The following is a 22593-nucleotide window of genomic DNA, read 5'->3' as shown; positions in this document are numbered from 1 at the left end:
ATAGTGAGGGTTCTAAGGGGGTTGGGGACCGTTCCCAAGCTGTTAGTAGTTGGAAAGGACTGCAGGATAGAGGGCTCTGCTTTCCTACCGTCTTGGTGCTCTGCCTCTAGCCTGCTTGTTCTCACCGTGTGTGGGGTGTTGGGGGCTGCAGGTGCTACATCCTGCAGCAGGAGGGGCCTGCCCCCGCCACCCCTCCTTATCTGCCCAGCCTCCCAGGGACAGTGCCTGGGATGCCCGGGCAATGGTGCGGGCAGGGTCATGCTGCTGGCACAGAGCTCGCCGCGCACATGAGGGCATCTGCTGGCTGGGCCGTGGCTCATGTTTGTTTGAAGAAGCTGCTGGCAGTGGCCGTCACAGGTGGGTTTTTAGTCCTTCATTCAACAGACCTGGCTTCTAGGTGCTGAATATCAGACATGGGGCTGAGGACCCACACACAGTCCCAGCTCTGTCCTCTGAGCATCAGGACCTCCTGAGGTAGGTAGGGCAGGAGCCATACTCCTCTTGGAATGGTTCTGGATTGGGGGTTGCCCACAGTTTTGCTCCTCGACAGTCGAACACTGAGAACTTGAGCCCAGACCCTGGCTACTTAGTTGTCCCTGGATATATTAGGGGAGTGACGATAAGGCTGGCTGGGATGGAGTTTCACCAGGGACAAGGGTTTGCCCTTCCAGTGCCACTAGAGCCTGGGAGGCAGGGTGAGGGGATAGTCAGGACCCTTGCCAGTGGGCCCCTGGCTCCTGCCTTTCCAGGAAGATTCTCCAGGCACCAGTGAGCAGGGGTTGTAGACACAGGCTGCCATTCAGACACACACGCGTTGGATCTGTATCCATTAGCCACTGGGGGCTCCTTGAGACCAGCAAACAGAACACCCCAGACTAATCTTGATCCAAGTGTGAGATGGTTCTGGGTATGAAGGGAACTAGTGTTTCCCAAGTGACTACTGTGTGTGAGGCTCTATGTTTGGAGCTTGTGTGTGTGCGTGTTTACACGCGTGCGTGCATGTTGGAGCTGAGGAACGGGGAGTTTCAGGAAAAGGCCTGTCAGATTTCTACTCCTGACTCTGAGGGACCTAGGTATCAACCTGGAGCCTTCCAGCTCCGCTTTGTCATAGAGCCCAGATCTGCCTCTGCTGCTTCCTGACTATGTCCTTAGCAAGTCAGGTAACTATTCTGTACCTCAGTTTCCCTGTCTGTAAGATGGAGGTAATGATAGTGTCTCATAAGGTTAAAAGAGATGACTGAAGTATGCAAAAGAGCCTGCTCCTGACAGAGTTTGTCGTTGTTGCTCTTACCGTGAACCTGTCCCTCATGTCCCCATCAGTCTGGTGTCTCCTCACCAGTCCCAGCTACCAGGTCATGCCTTCCTGCGGAGTCAGGGTTTGGGCATGCCCAGAGCATATCCTTGGCTCCCCAAGGCAGCAGGCGAAGCCAGTGGAGAGACCCACACAGGCGTCAGATGGCTGCAGTCCTCCAGACATGTGACCCCCCTCCACACACACACACACACACACACCCCCCGTGGCCAAGGCCCAGCGACTCCATGTCCAAGGGCCCACTGGGTCTGGGTGGTCTGATGCCTACAGGGCCCTGGGACACAATGAGGGGTGTTCTCAGAGTCAGGCGGGGCCTCTGCGGCAGCCCTGTTGGCTCCCATGTGCAACAACCAGGGTGTTGTTCTGAATGGGCCTGGCGGTGTCGGCATCGGGCTAGAGGTTCTCCTCTCCCCTCCCTCTGGGGTGAGTGAGCCCCAGATTGTCTTCCTGGCTTCCTTAGGCATGGCCAGGGAGGCTAGCATACCACCTTCTGTAAGGAGGCCTTCTGCCTAAACCCACCCATTTAGGGCCGGGCTCTGTGCTCGTCTGCCTGAGGGTTCCATACTGAAGGACACAGGCCCCCCTCCACTGCCCGGTCCTGGGCATCTGGGTCAGAGAGCACGAAGTAGGCGGTAATGACATGCTTTGGTCAGCACTTTGAGTTGGGGCCACTGGGGAGCATGTGCCCAAAGAGGGGCATGGGAACCTTTGTGGAGGAGTGCCACCCAAATCTTGTTCTGGAGTAGAACACAGCCCAAGGTTTCCTAGAGGCAGGAATGAGACTGACTTGCTTGAGGCAAGTCAGGCAACGCTCTCTGTGGTCCCTTGGACACACGTGGCTTGCAGTGTCTGCACGGAGTGTGATGGTGTTCCGGCAGTGCGCCCCTCTAGAGGTTGTAGCTGTGCCCCTTTATGAGGTGGACAGGAGACACCTGATTCATGGTGCAGCAGTGAGGGAGGCTGGGAAGCTAGGCTCCAGGGGGCTGGCCCCTCTTCCGTGCTGGGGCAAGGCCCTGGGTCCTGAGAAGTGTGTCCAGAGTAGATCTGCTCAGGTGTGTAGGCCTTGCCCTGCCTGGGCTTACCTGCCATGGGGTGCCACCGCTGTATGACACTTACTGAGCTCTCATGCATTGTCCCAAGGCATCCTGCAGTACAACTGGCTCCGGCCTGCCCGCCAACCTGCCTGCCACTCCAGGGTCACAGCCCCGTCTCCCTCCTGGCTGGTGTCCTGGTTGCCTGTTCTTCATTCTTCATGAATCCTCTCAAGTTATCACCTCCATTGGGAGGTCATCTTTGACCACCCCATATGCAGGGGCCCTGTCCCACATTATTTTTGGCATTGCAGTTCCCCCCACCCCGCCCTAACAAATTGTTTGCTATTTGCCCCACTTGAACGTATGCCCCATGCAGACAGGGGCCTGATCAGGCTAGGCCTGCACCATCCTGCAGAGCCTGGCCCAGCACCTGGCAGAGAGCAGGAGCCTGGCAACTCTCTTGTTAAACAAAAGAACAGTTCCACGAAGCCAGGACTGTGGCCTTAGCACAGGGGACCTGGATTCTCAGAGGCAAAGAGACTTGCCCAGGGTCACCCAGCAGTGGAGGGAGAACCAGAGCCAGGTCTGGTTTTAGTTGCTTGACTCGGAAGAAGGAAGGAGAAGCAAGGAGGAATACCGCTCAGGAGCAGCTGGGGAGGCTCAGAGGCCCAAAGCTGGGGTGCTCTGCCAGCTGGAGTGCCCCGGTGCCAGCAGTGCCTAGGACTCGGGCACAGATTGTGGAGAGGCTGCTCCTGGGGCAGCGGGTGGGGGCACCAGCTGATGTAGGCGGAGGCGCTCCTGGTGCCAGGCACCCTGTGCCACGTGCCCGGCCCAAGAGGTGCTTCCCAGTCCGGCTCCAGCCGCCCCAGACTATACAGTTGCAGCCGTTGTTGGCCTTAACTGCTCAGTGAGCTCACACCAAGGGGGTGGGGGCTGGCCACCCTGGGCGCAGGAGGCCCCACAAGCTCTCCTGGGCTGGGGCGGACCCTCCCTCTCTTTCTGTCTCCCCACTGGACCTTGCCCTCTGCGGAGCCTTCCAGCTTCCCAGAGCACCCAGCGCTGCCTGGCAGGGGCTGGTGGGGCGCCTCTACCAGCCTTCCTGGGGCTGTCCTCCTCAGAGGTGAGGGGCCTCCGAGGGGCAGTCCCCTCTGTCTGTACCCCGCCCCCTCTGACTGGGCTGGAGGGGAATTTTCCCGTGACTCACTCTGCTGGCACTTCCTGTGGTCACCAGGGCAGGGGCTGGGGGGGACCCAGTGGGGTGGCTCTGTGTTCTGGGGTCACAGGAGGAGGGTGGGCCGGGTGTCCCGCCCCCTGATGGGATGTGATTCCCTGAGGCAGGCTGCAGACCATATTTGGGAAACTTGCTTTTCTTGCAGGCAGCGGGGGGATGGGGCCCATGGGCCCCCCTGGGCTGCAGGACAGCCCCTGCCCCTGCCTGCTCCTCCTGGGGCCGTGGCCTCCGGACCTGCTTCAGCCTCCTCTGTCCCTTCCTGACTTGAAGCCTAGGAGGTGGTCTACTGTTCTTTTTCAGCATGTGGGTTGTTTTGTTTTTTTCCTATTTCCAAGCTGAGAAATGCTCGTTAAATACAAACTGAGAAATTTTCAAAAACAGGAAGATGTTTTAATGTCTCAAACATTAGAACTGTTAATCTTACCGTCTCCCCCATTTATTAAAAGTTCAAGTGACATTTTATTGAAGGTGCTTTATGCTTCAGAGCGTATTTAATCATTACAGTCATGACGCAGGCAGTGTTGCGGCAGCCGGCAGTTTCGAGGGCCTTTGTCCCGGTGCTCACCTTGGTACTGGAGTGAATCTGTCTTCCGTGCTGTCCGTGAGCTGACCCCTGGGCTGGCTTCTCCGCTGGTCCAGCCCCTCTCGGTTCCCAGCTCTCCTGCCCCTGGCTTTGTCTGAGTCTGGAGGCTCTGAGTTGCTCTGGAGAAATGAGCTCCCACCTGGTCCGTGTTCCTCCGCTCCCCGGGACGCCAGAGCAGCCCTGGCCTCCTCTCACGCAGGCGCCTCCTTTGCTCCTCCCTCTGCTGGGGACCCTCTGTGGTATCTCTGGTGCAGCCTGAGCCTGGCACCCACACAAGGGGACCAGCACCGAGAGCCCGAAGATTGAGAACACGGGGGCCTCTGTGGTCCCGGTTCTTCATCCCAGTGTTGTTCGGGCCTGCTAGCCTGGGTGCACCGTGCTGTGGTCCTCTCACCTCTCTCCCAGTCTCCCCAAGGCCTTTCCCAGGTCCCCTTCTGTGCCAGGGCTGTGCGGAGCTCATGGCCCTGCTCTGGAGTGGGGGGAGGGGGGGTTGCTAATTAATGGAGGCCTGTAGCAGTGCTGCTTCCGAGGTGGCTGGGAGTGTTGCCAGGACAATTACAGGGTAAAATGTGGGGCTGGGAGAGGGTGTTGCTCTTCTGTGGTCACTGTAAGAGACCCCTCCTTATTTTGCTGTAATTTCCCCTTTTCCAGAAGCATCCATGCTAATGTAATGTGTCTAGAGTCTGTCCCTGAGTAAATGTCTGTGGAAAATACATTGTTTTGGAGGCATTTATTACATGACATAAATGGTTCTGGGCCGTAGATCTGCCTGTTACTCTGACTCAGGAGGGTGTGGCTGACCTTCCATATCGGATACCTGGACACCCGCGGGTGCACAGAGCAGAATTGCAGATGCTGGCTAGACCCTGAGCTTCCTTCACGGTGGTCTTGGCCATTCCTTTTCCCCTACAGAGAATTTGCTGTTTTTGTTTTGTTGGTTTTCTGTTCGTGTTCTTGTCTTTGCCTTGCTGATTTGTAGGAATGCCTCCAGGTTCTAGATTCATCCCTGTCTTGTCATTGGTGATCTGTTACCCTCTCAGTTTTATGTTGTCTCCCAGCCAGTAGAAACCATTCACTTTGGTGAGGTTGAGTCCATTTGTATGTCCTTGTTGTTGTAACCTTATGTTTTGTGCTTTTGGGGTCTTTGCGTCGAGTTGTATTTTGTAATTTTTCTCATTTCTAGGTCACAAAGATATTCTCCCTGATTTTTTCTTTCATTGGGGCTAGAGTTGTATCTTTGACCCTTGGTCTTTAAGTGTCCTTTGTTTATAACACAAGGCAAGTGTGTGGACTGATTTTTCTTCCTACACTGAGTGAGTTCTCATACCACCTGGGAAGCAGTCTCGTCCTTCCCCTTGGCCATGTGGCACCGCCTGCAGCGTCCACTGCATCCCTGGAGCGCGGGGCCTTCCCCGGGCCCTATCCTGGTGCATCGGCCCCATGCCCGCTTGCTGCTGCGCACTTGTGGCACATCCTCACCACTTGAAAAGAGAGCAGAGTGCCCCCTTGCATCTCATTTTCAGAACTGACCTGCTTATTCGTGGGCCTCTATTGTTCCTCCGTTTAGTTCTAGAAGGATTCTCCTCCTTTAGTCAGATGTCTTAAAAAAAAAAGCCTGCTGGCATTTTTGTTATAATTGTAACTTATTAAGTAAGCTTGGGCAAATTGGCCTTTTATAGTGCTTAGTCATCCCACTCTGAACTTGGTATGTTTTCCCCTTTATTCAGGTTTTTCCTTGAGCCTTTTGGCAGAGAGTACACATTTTTCCCCCTGAGGTCTCCTTCTGTCTCTGCTTGATTAATTCCTGGATAACTAGTAGCTTTTTGTTGTTATCACGCGATGTCTTTGCTATACTTCTTTCTCATCAGTTACTGATTCCAGTTTGTTGGAATTATTACGTAGATAATCATATGGTCTACAGATGATGACCGTTTTGTCCCTGGATGTCCCCTCCCCACGCTCTCAATGTTTTCCTCTTGGCTGGTTGCTCTGGCAGACGGCAGGACTGTTGAGTTGGAGCAGGGAGGGTTTGCATCCTGTTTTCTTCCCAGAACGTGGTGGCCATTATTTTCATTACTACTGTTCACGCCAGTGTGAGTCCAGGTTGTAGTGTGACTTAGGGGAGTGGTTTTCAGGAGTGTCCTGAGCGCATCCCTGGAGTGAAGGTGGTGGCTGCGGTCGAGAGGATTTTGAGGCATTATCCAGGCTTATTTGAAAAATGCCAGGATCAGCTGGGCCTCTTTGCTGGACTGGGCGGGGTGGGAGAGGGAGCAAGGCCTCTCTGCCGCTGAGCCCCCGATGCACATCCTTATGCCCACCCATTTCCTCGCTCCTTAGAACGTGCTGGCCAAAGCCCTCTATGACAACGTGGCTGAGTCCCCGGATGAGCTCTCCTTCCGCAAGGGTGACATCATGACAGTGCTGGAACGGGACACACAAGGCCTGGATGGCTGGTGGCTCTGCTCACTGCATGGGCGCCAAGGCATTGTGCCCGGGAACCGCCTTAAGATCCTGGTGGGCATGCACGACAAGAAGCCAGCAGGGCCCGGGCCTGGCCCCCCCGCCGCCTCAGCCCAGCCGCCGCCTGGCCTCCTTGCCCCGGCTGCCCAGTACACGCCCATGCTGCCTGCCGCTTACCAGCCCCAGCCTGACAGCGTCTACCTGGTGCCCCCCACCAACAAGACTCAGCAAAACCTCTACCAGGCCCCCGGGCCCAGCCCGCAGTTCCAGTCTCCCCCGGCCAAACAGACGTCTGTGTTCTCAAAGCAGATGCCCCATCACCCTTTTCCCAGCCCAGCTCCCGACGTTTACCAGGTTCCCCCAGGGCCTGGCAGTCCCGCCCAGGATATTTACCAGGTGCCACCTTCTGCTGGGATCGGACATGACATCTACCAGGTGCCCCCATCCATGGATGCACGCAGCTGGGAGGGGACGAAGCCACCGGCAAAGGTAAGGCTGCCCCATCATGGCTGGGTACTCGCCTGGCAAGCTTTGCCCAGGCCCTGGTTTCTGGGCCCCGCGGAGCACCCCTGGAGTCTCCAGGGCTGACAGCTGCATGTTTGGTCTGGGGCCAAGAAGGGAGGTGAGTGTTTGGGGTATGTGTTCATCTGTCTACTGAAGATGAACAGGTAACCCACAGAGAAGATATCCACGCTGGCCTTGGACCAGGAGGTACCTTCAGCAGACAAACCCCAGTGGGAGGGTGTCACCAGCAAAGGATGCAGTCTGTCAAAGGCCTGGGAGTCTGGAAAGGGTGGGCAGGCGGGATTTGCCAGATGAAGCCTGAGCAGCGGCTCGGGTCCAGCTGCCAGGGGTATGCTGCTCCGGAGGAACCAGATACCTGCCTGAGTGTGGAGGCTTTGGAGTAGAAGTGACCTGCCCGGTCCATGTTCTAGTGACTTCATTCAGCCCACAGCGTGCAGGGGACAGGGCTCGGTGGGACTGGGGGGCACTCAGGAGAGGGAGAGGTGTTCGGGGGAGCTCGGTACAACTCTCCAGATCTTCAAGGGACTTGGGCACAGAAAGACACAGGATAAAGGCAAGAGTGGCTGAAAGTGTACAGGAGTAGACTGAATACGAGATGTTTCTTTGTCGTCTGCCGTGGTTTGGACGTGAGTGGTGTCAGGCTGACGACACCTCCACAAGTATTGGGGCCGCACCTCAGTCCATCTTGTTGGCCCCCCTCCTTGTGCCCGGGGCTCCCACGAACCCTCTGGGTGTGTGTGTCAGCCCCTTGGGCGAGCACGGAGCACATCTGGCATTCCTGGCTCCGGAGGCGCCCAGCCCCTTTTCTCCTGGGGCCCGTCAGCGGACCAACACAGTGACCTGTTCGTGATGCTTGGACAGTGGAGAGGACACTACCTGGGGCATTGCCAGAGTAGGTCTCTCAGCGGTCACCTTGCATGCTCTTGCCAGGGGATGCTGGGCTGGGGGACAGGGCCCTGAGGGTAGCACCCTCGGCTGCTCACAGGCCTGCCTGCACGCCCCATCCCCAAGTCTGTCCGCCTTTGGGAAGGAGGAGGCCCTGCCCCACTGGCTGCTCTGGACTCAGTCCAGAGCAGCCTCTTCTCACCTTTGTCCTGTGTCTTTCTGTGCCCAAGTCCCTTAAAGATCTGGGGAGTGGAATTTCCAGGGCTGGGAAGCAGAGGAGCTCTCCCCCATACTGTTGAGGACAGAGTTGTGGCACCCAGCACTCCTTGTCTCCTTCATACTATTCTTCCCTCACAGCTCACCCAGGAGGACCTTGGGAAACCCACCCCTGCCAGCAGGGAGGGCCCTCGGAGCCAGCCCAGCCCCAGCCGCCGGCCTCACCCCTCTGCAGAGGGAGACCACAGCAGGCAGTATGCCCCAGAAGCCCTTGGGAGAAGCCTTTGGACTCTGAGGATCGGCTCCCCTTGTGTTTGTGCCACGTCTACTCTAGAGCCACCTGTGTTTGAGGAGACAGTGGCAGAGTGGGCACTCCCCCCATGGCACTGAGCCTCTATCCTCAAAGCGTGTCCAGAGCTGAGGTGGGAGCCTTGCCCGTTCCAGCTGGGCGGTAGTCAACAGGCAGTGTTGCCCTGCCCCTGCCCACAGGGTGCAGCTTGGTAGCCAGGAGACCTGGCCAGAGGTCAGGCTGGCCAGCTGAGGGTGGAGCTCCATAGACACCGGCCACCAGGGGACCTGGGTCACTAGCTCCCACTTCCTGCCCTCCCTGCTCCTTCAGCTGCCTGGCCAGAAGCAGCTACTGGCGGAAGCATACCATGCTGGGCTGGCCCGGCCTAGACGGGCCGCTCCCAGGTGCTTTAGGGAGAGGAACAGAGTCCTTCCAGAGAGACACCTGTCCTGTGGGGGAGGGCGGCAGGGAGCAGCGCCTGGCTGGTGAGCCTCAGGACAGGCCAGAGTCTCTCCCTCGTACACTCACAGACACACACAGAGTCCCTCCCACCCTCCCCAATATGCACACACACTCTCCGCACAACCCCTGGGGAGGTATGCCTTTTCCCTTGCCTGCTTCCCTCCCTGAATCTTTATGGACAAGCTTGTTGTGGTGTCTGTGAGGTTGGGGCAGGTGCTGGAACAGCAGCGAGACCCATGCACTGGGCTGTGGCCTTGAACTCACAGTTTGGCTGTGGTTTCTATTTCCCTTCCCTGTGAAGGGCTTGTTCTCAGGCTCCATCTGAGCTCACCTGGCTGCTCAGAGCCTGTGTCCCCAAGGGCCCTCACCTGGCTGGCAGCCTGGGAAGGAGAGCCCTGTGTTCTGGGGCTTGGTGGCCGTTCTCTGAGAAGCCTCGTCACTCATGGCCTGGGCAGCCTCTGTCGCATCTGCTTTTATATTATGACCATGAAACAGTGCTTACATGTCGTAGGAAATACATAGTGTACGAAAAAGGGTGGAGAAGAGATTCTCCCCATCAAGAGGTGATCACTGGGAACTTGGGCATATTTTGTCTAGCATATTCCTTGTCTTGCAGAGATTTGTATGCAGTGTTTTGCATTTTGAAATTGTAAGTCCCACAGATATCAGAAGCATTTTCTTGGGTCCCTAATGTGATTTTGATGGCCACCCCAGATTTTGCTGTGTCACCCCCTCCCCTGGGGACAGGTTCTGTTAAAAAGTTTCTGTTAAAATGAAGCGATAAACGTCTTGGTGCGCACTTCTTTGCCCACATTTCGAGGTTGTGCTTTCATAAGCCTTGTGCTCCCCCTCAGAAGTTTGGGAAACTGAGGCTTCTGGTTCAGGGGTAGAGGTCAGGTAGGGTGAGGAGGTAACCTGCCGGGACAGGGTAAAGTTGGGGGGGGCCTTGGCATCCAGGAAGCTGGAAAGTGAGCGATGAGAACAGTGGCCAGGAGACAGAAGAGGAAGAAGGGTCAAATGCCCAGAGCCTCGGCCAGAGTGGCCCGGGTGGCTGGGGAGAGAGGTCAGGGCCACGGTACAGCATGAACACTCTGAGCTGGGACGTGGACACTGCCGACAGGAGCAGGGGGGACCCCCAGAGAGGGAGGTGTTCTTGTGAGGTCGCCCTTGGGGGACCGCCTCTGGGTCGGGATCTGCAGCTGTGCTAAAGGGACAGCTGTGGCGCCGGGGCAGGCACAGTTGAGCTCAGCACTGTTCCTCCTGGGAAGCCCAGGAGCTTGGAAGGGGACCTGTGCCCAGCATGTCCCTCCCTCTCCGTGAGAGGATGGATGGTCACCTGCTAGGTCCCATAGCACTGCGGCGGCCGGTGCTCTGGAGAAAGAATCTGGGGCTCAGACGGGAATGGGACGTGCCAAAGCAGGAGCCGGCCTGCGTGGGGTGACATCCGCTTTGCAGAAGGGGGAGACCGGCAGCCAAACTGCCTGGAGAGTGGCCGGGGCCCTGAGCAGAATGCGGCAGGTGGTGTGGCCTTTCTGAGTGGATCTCCGGGCCCTTAGCTTCACGTCTCCCCCTCCATGCGGATGCCCTGGCTGGGCCACCCTGCCTGGCCCTGTGGTCTGTCTTTGTGGGTACTGCGTGTGTTTCCTCCGCGTCTGTCTTGCCCTCCTGCACTTCTGACGTGCATATGTGCTGGAGCGCAGGAGTTGCAGGTCTGGGGTTCTGTGCCTCCCCCCAGGCTCTGGCCATGTCACTCACCCTCCCGGGGGCCTCAGGGTCCTGATAATGGGGCCTCAGGTGCAGAGCAGAGCAGCCTGTGATTAGCGGGCCCCACCGCTCTCTGGAGAGTAGGCTTCCCTAACAAGCTCTCCCCCCACCCCCACCCCCCGCCGGGGTGGCTGCCTGACAGGTTTCCTAGCAGAGAACCTTTGCTGGCCAGCACAGCTGCTTACTGTCACCAGCTCAGCTGCAGGCGTGGCAGGCTGCCCAGAGCCTGGGCCTGGGGTCTGGCCTCAGCCTCCTTCCGCCTGCCCTCCCTGCTCTCCCTACATTCAGGAGGCACTGTAGGGGCTTGCTGTGGAGCACGCGGGGTCCCCCCCTGCCTTCTGGAGCCCAGCAGGGCCTGGCGACGCTTCAGGCCTTTGCCTCGAGGCCCTGCCAACCTGCCACGTCCCACCAGCCCCCGCCCGCCCCGCCTGCCCTGTTGTTGGCAGGTTCTAGTGTCTAAAAATAGCTCTGGAGGAGACTCAAGTCTGGGGCTCAAGGAGGGAGATGAGTCTGGGGAGGGCCGCCAGCTCTACTCCCAGACACGCTGGGGGTGGGGTGTGGTGGGCGGGGAATACCCTGAGGAGGCGCTTCCCCCAGCAGCTCTAGGAGAGGCTGTGTCCCCCCCCCCCCCCAGGAGGGGGCCGGATGCATCAGCAGGAGGCTCTGCCAAGCCGGGGGCTGATGAGCAGTGCCCACACCGCCCCGGGGTTTGGTACCCTGCTGCTCCCAGAGTACCTAGCGCTTACGCGTGAAGCCTGCACCCTCCAAGTTACACTGGCGTGCAGAGCTGGCTGTCTGCGCTGTGGGCACTGTGGGCAGGCCTGGGATGCTGGGTTCTGGGGGGGTATTGAGCCTGAGGGCCAGCCCTGCTTCCCCCAGGGAACGTGTGTGGGGAGAGCCTGAGTCAACTCTGTTCCAGACGTCCCCTTTGATTAAGGAACAAAAGGCCTTTCTGTCCCAGAGCACCGAGTGGGGAGCCTTGTGGGGGAGGCGTGCCCTGAGCTGGGTTCCATCCTGCCAGCCCCTCCCACTGGGTGGCCCGCTGCCTCAGGGCCAGTGTGCTTGCCTGGGAAAGAGGCCGGTGTGAAGGGCTCTCGGCAGCTTGCTGTCCTGGATGCCAGGCTGGGGAAGGGCCCCAGAGAAGGGAACGTGTTGGTCCCTTCTGTGGGCCAATGTCCCTAACTAAGGTCTCCTTTTTGGGTTAGTGGTGGTCTCGGTGGCCCTATGGGTGTGGTGTGTTGGAGCATGGCTCTTGTCTTGGCCACTCCCTCACACCCACACCCAACTTTGTAGAGTAGCCCAGGAACTGGCCCTGATGGTCTGGGAGTCTTCAGTGGCCCAGCCCTCAGGAGTCTCCCCAGCATGTGCTCAGTTGAGGAGGAGGACTGGGGCACCCATTGTTGCTACCCCGCCACCACCTTCTGGAAGGCCCAAGCCCCAATTATTGGGTCCTCCCACGGGCCACCTCTAGGCCCAGCCTGAGGAGTGCACAGCCTGACGCTGTCCTCTGTCTTTGTCCTGGAGCCAGGAAGCTCGTCCTGCAATCGGGCCAGCCCCTTGCCAGCAGCCTTTCTGAGAAGGGTACAGCTAGGAGGTGTGAGGCAGGGGCATCCCAGTCAAGCCCACTTGTACCCTTCTCTGGAACTTTCCAGGTCATCTTCCTGTGTTGCATTTCTTGGCCAGAACCCGACTCTAAATAAACTCTGGGGTTCCTGGTGCTCCCCAAACACTGTGCACTGAAGAGAGGGTGAAAATACAAAGGAATGAGAAAACCTTGCCTCTGGCTGTCCTCCTAGCCCACCCTTGGAAACCCCCACCCTCCCTGTGTGCCTCGCCCACGTCATGGGGGTGTAGAATCTTCCCCAAGGACCCGAGGGTGAGTCCCGGAGGCTGATTTCTAGGCTGGTGGTGATAGGGTAGTGACAGTTGCTGTCTGCCCCCAGGTGGTGGTCCCCACCCGCGTGGGACAGAGCTATGTGTTCGAGGCCTCCCAACCGGAGCAGGACGAGTATGACATCCCGCGCCACCTGCTAGCCCCGGGGCCCCAGGACATCTACGATGTGCCCCCTGTTCGGGGGCCGCTTCCCAGCCAGTATGGCCAGGAGGTAGGTATTGGGACTAGGGGTCGGGGTGAGGGCCTCGGCCTGGCCCCACTCAGGGAGCTGGGCTTTCTCTTCCTTGGCCGGGGTGGTCCTGGGGTTGGAGCTGTGGGGTTTCTCTGCTCTTCCCATCCCCTCAGGCAGCCCTAGCACCTGTGTCACTGCACTTTTCTGTCTCAGGTGTATGACACGCCCCCCATGGCTGTCAAGGGTCCTAATGGCCGGGATCCATCGCTGGACGTATATGATGTGCCCCCCAGTGTGGAGAAGGGCCTGCCGCTGTCCAGCCACCATGCCGTGAGTGGTCAGGGAATCCTGGGGCCTTGTGGGCTGAGGCCTGATCTGTGTGTAGAGTTTTGAGTGTGACTGTGTTGTGGGGTGGGGACCCACGTTTGCAGAGAGATGAAGGCAAGGAGAAACGTGACAACAGGTGCCAGCTCTGCCCCTTGCTCTGTGACAGAAGTAGAAACTGAGTGCTCCTCTGAGTTTCCACTTACTTGTCTGTAGAAGGACCGCTTGTAAGGCCTTCGTTAACAGGTTCTTGAGAGGCTCCCACATGATATTAGCAAGGTGACCACAAAATTTATCACTCAAAGCAGGACACTTCTGAGAGTGAAAGGGGAACGAATAATTATGAAGGGCACTGGGCATAAACCAGGACCGTCCTGGGTAAATCATGGTGTTGACACCCGAAATATAACACACATCTTCCTAGTTTCTGCCACACAGTCGAGAATACACAAGTAGTGGTGGTAGTAGTAGTGACGGTGGTCGTGGTGGTGGTGGTGGTCGTGGTGGCAGTGATGATGGTGGTGGTCGTGGTGGCAGTGATGATGGTGGCGGTGGTGGTGTGACAGCTGTCCTCTCACCAAGTGTTTATAGCTACATAGTGAATTAATCTCTATAATCCTCACAACAAACCTGTGGAAGAGTTCTCCCATCTTCCAGCTGAGCAGATAGGCGCAGGGCAGTTGAGTCCCCTGCTAGTAAGCCGTGGAGGCAGGATGTTGAGCTCCAGTCTGGCTCCAGAATTGGGCTCTCACCAGAACCTGTGTGGACAAGGACAGTGACACAGGCGCGCACCTGTGGCGCGTCTGGATGTGTGGCCCTGCTCCTAAGCTCCCGGCTGGGCTGGGCAGGCACCCTTGACCGCTCCTGTGCCCCCAGGTGTATGACGTTCCTCCGTCGGTGAGCAAGGATGTGCCTGACGGCCCACTGCTGCGTGAGGAGACCTACGACGTGCCCCCCGCCTTTGCCAAGGCCAAGCCCTTTGACCCGACCCGCCACCCACTGGTCCTTGCCGCACCCCCTCCGGACTCGCTGCCAGCAGAGGATGTGTACGACGTGCCGCCCCCTGCTCCTGACCTCTATGACGTACCCCCTGGCTTGCGACGGCCTGGTCCCGGCACCCTCTATGACGTGCCCCGCGAGCGGGTCCTTCCCCCAGAGGCATCCGATGGCAGCATGGCTGACGACAACGTGTATGCGGTGCCACCCCCGGCGGAGCGGGAGGCCCCCGCTGAAGGCAAGCGCCTGTCGGCCTCCAGCACGGGCAGCACGCGCAGCAGCCAGTCAGCCTCCTCCCTGGAGGCCGCGGTGCCGGGTCGTGAGCCCCTGGAGCTGGAGGCGGCCGTGGAGGCCCTGGCGCGGCTGCAGCAGGGCGTGAGTGCCACCGTGGCGCGCCTCCTGGACCTGGCGGGCAGCGTCCCCGCGTGTGGGGGCTGGCGCGGTGCCCCGGAGCCCCAGGAGCCTCCGGTGCAGGACCTGCGGGCCGCCGTGGCCGCCGCGCAGGGGGCTGTCCACGAGCTGCTGGAGTTCGCCCGTGGCGCCATAGGCCACGCTGCCCACACTTCTGACCGCACGCTGCACGCGAAGCTCAGCCGGCAGCTGCAGAAGATGGAGGATGTGTACCAGACGCTGGTGGCCCACGGCCAGGCCCTCGACGGCGGCCGGGGAGGCCCGGGGGCCACTCCCGAAGACCTGGACCGCCTGGTGGCCTGCTCCCGGGCCGTGCCCGAGGACGCCAAGCAGCTGGCCTCCTTCTTGCACGGCAATGCCTCACTGCTCTTCAGACGGACCAAGGCCCCTGTCCCGGGGCCTGAGGGGGGCGGCTCCCTGCACCCCAACCCCATCGACAAGGCCAGCAGCATCCAATCCCGGCCCCTGCCCTCACCTCCTAAGTTCACCTCCCAGGACTCGCCAGATGGGCAGTACGAGAACAGCGAGGGTGGCTGGATGGAGGATTATGACTACGTCCATCTGCAGGTAGGTGCCCGCCCTGCCCAGTCTCCCCAGGGGATTCCCTCAGGTAAGCCCTCTGGCCTTCTTGGGGCTCTAGTTTTGCCACCCCTGTTGTGGGGACCTTAATCCCCTCCACACAGAGGGCTCTTGTGGCCAAAAGAGAGTCTGGGCCCCAGTAGGCCTCAGTGAGTCCCTGTGCCCACTCTATTTTTTATTTTTATTTTAAAAATTTTTTAGTTTTTTAAAAATTTTTTATTTTAGAGATGGCACGTGTGTGTGGGGCACCTGGGTGGCTCAGTCGGTTAAGCGTCCGGCTGCGGCTCAGGTCATGATCTCGTGTTTTGTGGGTTCAAGCCCCACATCGGGTTCTGTGCTGACAGCTCAGAGCCTGGAGCCTGTTTCGGATTCTGTGTCTCCCTCTCTCTGCTCCTCCCCTGCTCATTCTCAGTCTCTGTCTCAAAAATAAACTATATAAAAAAAAATTTAGAGATGGCACATGTGAGTGGGGGAGAGGGGAGCAGGGGAGAGAGAGAGAGAAAGAGAGAATCCCAAGCAGACTCCATACTCAGTGTGAAGCCTGACACGGGGCTCAATCCTACAACCCTGGGATCATGATCTGAGCTGAACTCGAGTCGGACACTCAAACAACTGAGCCCCCAGGCGTCCTTGTGCCCACTCTTTGACCTTCCAGGCCATATGCCCCCCCACTTCATACCCATTCCTCTACCTACCTATTGGCCTTTGGATTGACCTGGCCGTGTAATCACGGATCCTGCAGTGCCCACCAGGGATGGTTCCTGAGCACCTGCGGGGGCTGGGCTTCTCTAGTGACCAGGGCAGGACGTGCCTCTCTTCTGTCTCAGAAGATGGCATTCTGAAGTATAAGCGAAGCCGAGGCTAGATGCGGGTGTGGGGAAGTAAATAAAACAAGCAAATGGGAGGATGGGGCAGGGCTAGACCTCTGAGCAGAGACCTGGGTGCCAGCTGAGTGCCCTGGGAAGAGCGTTCCAGGGTGAGGGTCAGCAGGTGCCAAGCCCGGCTGGTGAGGAATGGGTGAACAGGCCCCGGATGCCAAGGGGAGGGGTTTGAATGTGATTCCTGGTGTGGGAGCAGGGGGCAGGGAGGATGACCTGGCCACACGGAGGTGCCCAGCCCTTTCCTGGCTGGCAGGAAGTGAAAGAGACCCGCCACTGTGAGTCTGGTGGCCACAGTGTGAGCCTGGGCCTGGCTTGCAGCGCCACCTGGTGGCTGCCTGCCCTGCACTGTGCCCCACCAGACCTGTGAGGGCTTCTGGCTCAGCCCAGTCCTTGTGTCTTGTCTCCAGGGGAAGGAAGAGTTTGAGAAGACCCAGAAGGAACTGCTGGAAAAAGGCAACATCATGCGGCAGGGGAAGGGCCAGCTAGAGCTGCAGCAGGTGAGGGTGTCCAGGTTGACCAGCTTCTCGAGGCTCGGGCTGCTCGAGTGCCAGTGAGCCCAGCCGGGCCCTGCTCGTCCGCACGACTGTCTCCGTGTGTATGTTGGGTCTGTGTGTGCCTTACCATCAGAGTAATCATGGTCGACGTTTTAGGGAGCACATACAGAGAAGTGTAAAAAGGCAGGGAAGAGGCCCCAGAGGCCGCGGTGGTGCACTGGGGCTGGTTTCTAGCCCCGCCCCTGCCTCTGGGTGGCCTCTGTCCATGTGTTTCAGATGGTACTTTGTGAATAGTTACATCTGCTTTCATCCCAAGGTTTTTCCATGGCATCAAACATTCCCCATAAATTGTTTTTAAAGGCCTCATAACATCTATTATTGTTGAATGTTTACATTGTACTCAGTTTCCCTGAGTATAATGATACTACTGTGTTTATCTGAAGACATAATTTTCTACATACTTTGGATCATTTCCTGAGGGTGGGAAAGGTTCTTTTTTTTTTTTTAAGAAATAAGGAAGTTTTATCTGATTATGAAGATAACAAAAAATTGAAACATAGACTAACACAAAATAAGCAAAGAAATATCACCCGTAAAGCTGTCCTCACCCCACCCCCACCCCCTCCGCCGAGCAAGGGGAAGGGTGGAGTGGGTGAGAGCCTGCCGGTTCCACCTGGAGACCCACAAAGCCACAGTTTCCCTGCTGTGAAGTGGGGATCATAGTTGTATCGTTCTCAGGGCCAGTGTATATATAATTCTTAGGAGGCGCCTGGCCCATAGAACATACTCAGTAAAGGAACCAAGGTTAATAATTAGGTTATCTCGGGGCGCCTGGGTGGCTCAGTTAGTTGAGCATCCAGCGTCGGCTCAGGTCATGATCTCGCGGTCCATGAGTTCGAGCCCTGCGTTGACAGCTTGGAGCCTGGAGCCTGCTTTGGATTCTGTGTCTTCTCTTCTCTCTACCTCTCCCCTGCTCTCTTGCTCTCTCGCTCTCTAACATAAACATCAAAAATTTTTTTTTTTTTAGGAAATAAAAAATAATTAGGTTATCTTTCCATCCATCTATCATCTGTCTGTCTAATAATATATGGAATCTCCACTGATTAAAGAAATGAACATGTACTTTATCTTTCTCAGGACCCTTCCAGCATTTATTTATCCAGTCTCCTGTTGGTGGACATGTCAGTTATTCTCAGAATTACTTCTGTAAACAGTGCTGAGCTGAATATAAATCTCTTCATATAAATGCTTGATCACTTAGAGAAATTATTAGAAGCTGGAATAAAAGATAGGAGAATACATAAAAAACTCTAAAGGTCTATGGGGCGCCTGGGTGGCTTAGTCGGTTAAGCGTCCGACTTTCGCTTGGGTCATGATCTCGCAGTTCGTGGGTTCGAGCCCCGCGTCGGGCTCTGTGCTGACTGCCAGCTCAGAGCCTGAAGCCTATTTCAGAGTCTCTATCTTCCTCTCACTGTGACCCTCCCCTGCTCATGCTCTCTCTCTCTCTCTCCCCTAGAAATAAATAAAAATATTAAAAATAAATAAATAAATAAAGGTCTAGAGCTCTTAGGCCAGGGACATAAAGCACAAGTACAATACAGGTGGGTAAAATGTATCAACAAGGGTGTTGATTGCTCCTTTTCCACATCAGTGAAAAATCTGGAAACCCCCACCCCAAATATCTAATATTAATGGATTAAATAAAATAGAATATAAACAGTCATACAGTAGAATAGCATGCAGCTATTAAGAATTGTCGAAGAACAGAAAAGACCCAGCAGAGTTCAAACTAAACATGAGTGTGCTCCTCTCACTGGGTAGAGGGCCACGTGGTGAGTTTCACCAGCCCGAGGAGGAAAGTGGGAGCGTTTCAGCTATCAGGAAGGGGCAGCGCCAAGGTGGTTTAGCCACTTAAGGCCTGGAATCTTGGATAAAATAGAACTTGTGTGTCTCTGAGTCTGTGCACAGCTGGTCACAGCCGCCTAGTCCCCAGGGCAGAACCGCCTCTAATAAGGACACGTCAGTCAATGCCCATAACTCCAAGGCAGGGAAGTGTCCCTTTCGCTCCTCCTGTCATGACTGACAGGAAGCCTATGACCTATATCGTTAGGTGCTAACAGGAGGCTATAAAATACTCTATATTCAGTTAAGCCTTGCATAATACGGGTTTGAACGGCATGGATCCACTTATACTTGGATTTGTTTCAATAAACGTATTGGAAAGGTATTTTGGAGACTTGATTTGAAAAAACAGATGAACCACATAGCCTAGAAATACTGAAAAAATTATTATTGTAAGAATACAGTATATATGTAACATCCAAAATATGTGTTAATCACCTAGTTATGTTATTGGTAAGGCTTCCGCTCAACAAGAAGTAGGCTGTTGGTGAGTAGTTAGTTTTTGAGAAGTCAGAAGTTACTTGCACATTTTCGAATGCATAGTGAGTTGGTGCCCATAAACCCTATGTTCTTGGGTCACATGTACTGTGTTTCCAGTCTGCTATTTAAAAAGGAAATAGGGAAAAAAATTAAAAAGAAATAGGAATAATTCATGTTTAAAGGAAAATATCTTGAAGAATAGTCACCAGTTTTTGTTTTGTTTTTAAAATTTTTTTTTAAATGTTTATTTTTGAGACAGAGCATGAGCAGGGGAAGGGCAGAAAGGGAGTGGGAGACACAGAATCCGAAGCAGACTGCAGGCTCTAAGCTGTCAGCACAGAGCCTGACAGGGGGCTTGAACTCGTGAGCTATGAACCTGAGCTGAAGTCGGTCACTTAAGCAACTGAACCACCCAGGCGCCAGTTTATTTATGTGAATTTTGTTTTCCGAAGTTTTACACATACCATGATCTACCTTTTTTTTTTTTTTTTAAATAAGTAATTTCTATACCCAATGTGGGGCTCAATCTTACAACCCCAGGATCAAGAGTCACTTGTCCTACCAACTAAGCCAGCCAGGCGCTCCTACCTTTCTTCTTTTGTTTAAAGTTTTTATTGTGGGAAATTGAATACATTTATAAAATTAAAGAAGACAATCCCTTGGTACCATGCACACAGCCCCAATCCGGGGCACAATAGCTGATCTGGTTATCTAGCACCCCTTCCCCCAATTCATTTTGGAGACATTGTATCATACCATCTGTAAAAACTTTAATGTTTGGTTATAAAAAATAATTTATAGGGGCACCTGGGTGGCTCAGTTGGTTAAGCATCTGGCTCGTGATCTTGACTCAGGTCATAATCTCAGGGTCATGGAATTGAGCCCTGAGTTGCAAAAGGATAATTTACCAGAATTGTACTTAAGCAGAGGTTATTTCTGAGTGCGTGGGATTCCAGGTGACAGCTGTCTTTTCTGCTTGATGTACGCTTTTCACAGTGTATATGTTAAGGACAAAATGTGTGTATATGAGAGAGAGAGAGAGAGAGAGAGAGAGAGAGAGAGAGTGTGGGTGTGTGTGTGTGTGTGTGTGTGTGTGTTCATTCTGAAGTACATATAGATTCATAGGAAGTTGCAGAGAGTGCAGAGCAGGCCTGTGTGTCCTTCACGCAGTGTCCCCACTGACTGTGACCTAAGGCAGCAGGGAACAGCACCCAAACCAGGAGACTGGCATCCCGAAACCTGCAGCTGCGCGTTCGCTCGCCGCTTCAGAGCTGTTAGATAAAGGGGCTCGCACCCTTCTGAGGCTGGCGGAAGTTCCTTGCGGAGGACCCGGGCTCTGCCTGTCGCGCAGAGATCGTGTGTTCCCTTTGTGCTGCGTGGCTGCGCTGCTCACTGTGCTTTCCCTCTGCCCCAGCTGAAGCAGTTTGAGCGACTGGAGCAGGAGGTGTCACGGCCCATAGACCATGACCTGGCCAACTGGACAGCAGCCCAGCCCCTGGCCCCAGGGCGGACAGGCGGCCTGGGGCCCTCGGACCGGCAGCTGCTGCTCTTTTACCTGGAGCAGTGCGAGGCCAACCTTACCACCCTGACCAACGCGGTGGACGCCTTCTTCACCGCCGTGGCCACCAACCAGCCACCCAAGATTTTCGTGGCGCACAGCAAGTTCGTCATCCTCAGCGCCCACAAGCTAGTGTTCATCGGGGACACACTGTCACGCCAGGCCAAGGCAGCTGATGTGCGCAGCCAGGTGACCCACTACAGCAACCTGCTGTGTGACCTCCTGCGTGGCATCGTCGCCACCACCAAGGCCGCGGCTCTGCAGTACCCGTCGCCCGCCGCCGCCCAGGACATGGTGGACAGGGTCAAGGAGCTCGGGCACAGCACCCAGCAGTTCCGCCGGGTCCTGGGCCAGCTGGCCGCTGCCTGAGAGCACAGGACCAGAGGTGTGGGGGTGAGGGGAGGAGGGCTGCCCAGGGCACCCGCCGTGCGAGAGTCGCCGTGCTGCAGGCATGGGGACAGGCACCCCAGCTCTGCCTGGGCCTGGTGCCCCAGACTGTCCAGAGATTTGTACATATTTATGATGCGGCAGGATAGGGCACGGGGCCTCGGAGGAGGAGCCCAAGCAGAGCTGGGCCCCGGGAGCCGAGCCTGAGGAGTGAGCTGGTGGTCTTCCCTGAGTACGCTGGGGACAGGCCAGCCGTACAGGCCCCTGACCCACATGGCCTCAGATGACCCCTTGAGCTCCCTTGAGCTGACCCTCGACCCACAGGGGTGCCCTGTTCCCCTGACAGCGCAAGCACCGCTGTACCAGGAGGAAAAACTCTAAAACACTATTTTTCATTATTGATTTTCCAATCATTTGACTAATAGTCTACATTTAAATAAAAGTTTAAAAATGAAAAGTAGCCTCCAGTGTGAGAGGCAGGAGGGCGGTGGGTGTGGGCAGGTGTGTTCTTGATCTCCAATGCCGCAGGGGAGGAGCAGCCGACGGGGATTTGTGGGGAGGCCGTGGGCGGCTCTCAGGAGGGTAAAGAAACAGTGGGTCCCTTCAAGAGAAAGCCAGGGCCCTGGGAAACAGGGCCGGGCGCGGGCCATGAGGCCAGGTGTCTCCTGCAAGGTGGGGGCAGTGTGCCAATGGCCCTGAGACCTGGGGGGCCGGGCTGCTGGAGAAGCTCCCCAGCACCAGCGCCTGAGGCCGGAGGGGCCCCGTGAGTGCAGAGCCCATAGTGAGGTCCCGCAGCCTCTGGCCAGAGCGAGGACCGGCGAGGGACCGCAGCGAGGTGGGCTTTACTGCGGCACGGAGCCGGCCGAGGGCACCGCTGGGCGACACACAATTCCCATAACGCGTTTCCACAGACCTTACCCAGAACATTGCTCTTAGAAAGAAGCTCATAATTTCAGCTTGTGGAACTTCTTCCAAAGTGTCTTATTTGAAATACACATAGACTTGGCCTCCAAGCTGGAGTGTGGGGGCCCAGAGGGCCCTTGCCCTGGGTCCGTGTGTGTCCTCCCCAGCCCCTCGGGGTATGTCTGGCACCCGAGGTGAGGCTAGAGCCCTGGGATTCCGGAAGTGCCCCTCCTAGCTCTGATTGCTCTGCATGTGAACTTGGGCCTCAGTCTCCCCATCTCTGTGAAGAAAGGGTAGGATCTGTCAGCCCTCTCGACTCTGGACTCCACAGAGGGGACCCCAGCGAAGACAGCCAGCCTCCTGGCACTCAGCTCCCTGGCGAGGACACAAGTGAAGAGGCACGCGGTTGCTCTAGGGTTTTATTTGGGTTTTGTGGAAGTGAGGGGAGGGGGAAGCAGGGGTTCAGTTGGCTTCCAGAACCTTGAGAACCCAGGAAATAAACTTGGTGACGCGGGTGTACACCCCTGGTGAGAATGGGTTGCACCAGTCGCTGCCCCAGGACACGATGCCCACCAGGGTCCAGGCTCCGTCCTTCTGGCACACCAGGGGGCCGCCTGAGTCGCCCTGCAGGAGGAGAAAGGACCTGGTTCCCAGCCTGACGCGGGGTGCCCTGACCTGCCCGAGCGCAGGCTCCGTGCAGAGAGATGACAAGTGTGGGCACAGCGACTGGGCAGGGCCCTGGGCCACGGGGCAGCCCCGGCTGTGTCGCCTACTCCTCGTGGGCCTGGGGCACGTGGCTGACACCCCCACCCCCACCACAGTCGCCCCGAGGGAGGTGGAGCGGAGGCCTC

The 22593-nt window shown here is 56.7% G+C and overlaps 1 protein-coding gene across 1 annotated transcript in view; it reads left to right on the top strand.

Annotated features, from left to right (window-relative positions):
* BCAR1 (BCAR1 scaffold protein, Cas family member) overlaps positions 1–21296 on the top strand; it is a 37367-nt gene extending 16071 nt beyond the window's left edge. Inside the window, exons 2-7 of the mRNA XM_077754022.1 lie at positions 6498–7109; positions 12705–12866; positions 13041–13157; positions 14028–15125; positions 16426–16515; positions 20309–21296. Of these exons, the coding sequence (XP_077610148.1) occupies positions 6498–7109; positions 12705–12866; positions 13041–13157; positions 14028–15125; positions 16426–16515; positions 20309–20821 (2592 nt within the window). The 3' untranslated portion in view covers positions 20822–21296. The remainder of the gene's footprint in view (positions 1–6497; positions 7110–12704; positions 12867–13040; positions 13158–14027; positions 15126–16425; positions 16516–20308) is intronic.
* Positions 21297–22593: the final 1297 nt, after the last annotated feature.

Source organism: Crocuta crocuta, unplaced genomic scaffold (assembly GCF_008692635.1).
Source record: "Crocuta crocuta isolate KB4526 unplaced genomic scaffold, BGI_CrCroc_1.0 scaffold61, whole genome shotgun sequence".
In the NCBI taxonomy this organism is placed as follows: domain Eukaryota; kingdom Metazoa; phylum Chordata; class Mammalia; order Carnivora; family Hyaenidae; genus Crocuta; species Crocuta crocuta.
Note: the sequence above shows the minus strand (reverse complement) of the source record. Positions and strands in the feature narration are given on the sequence as shown.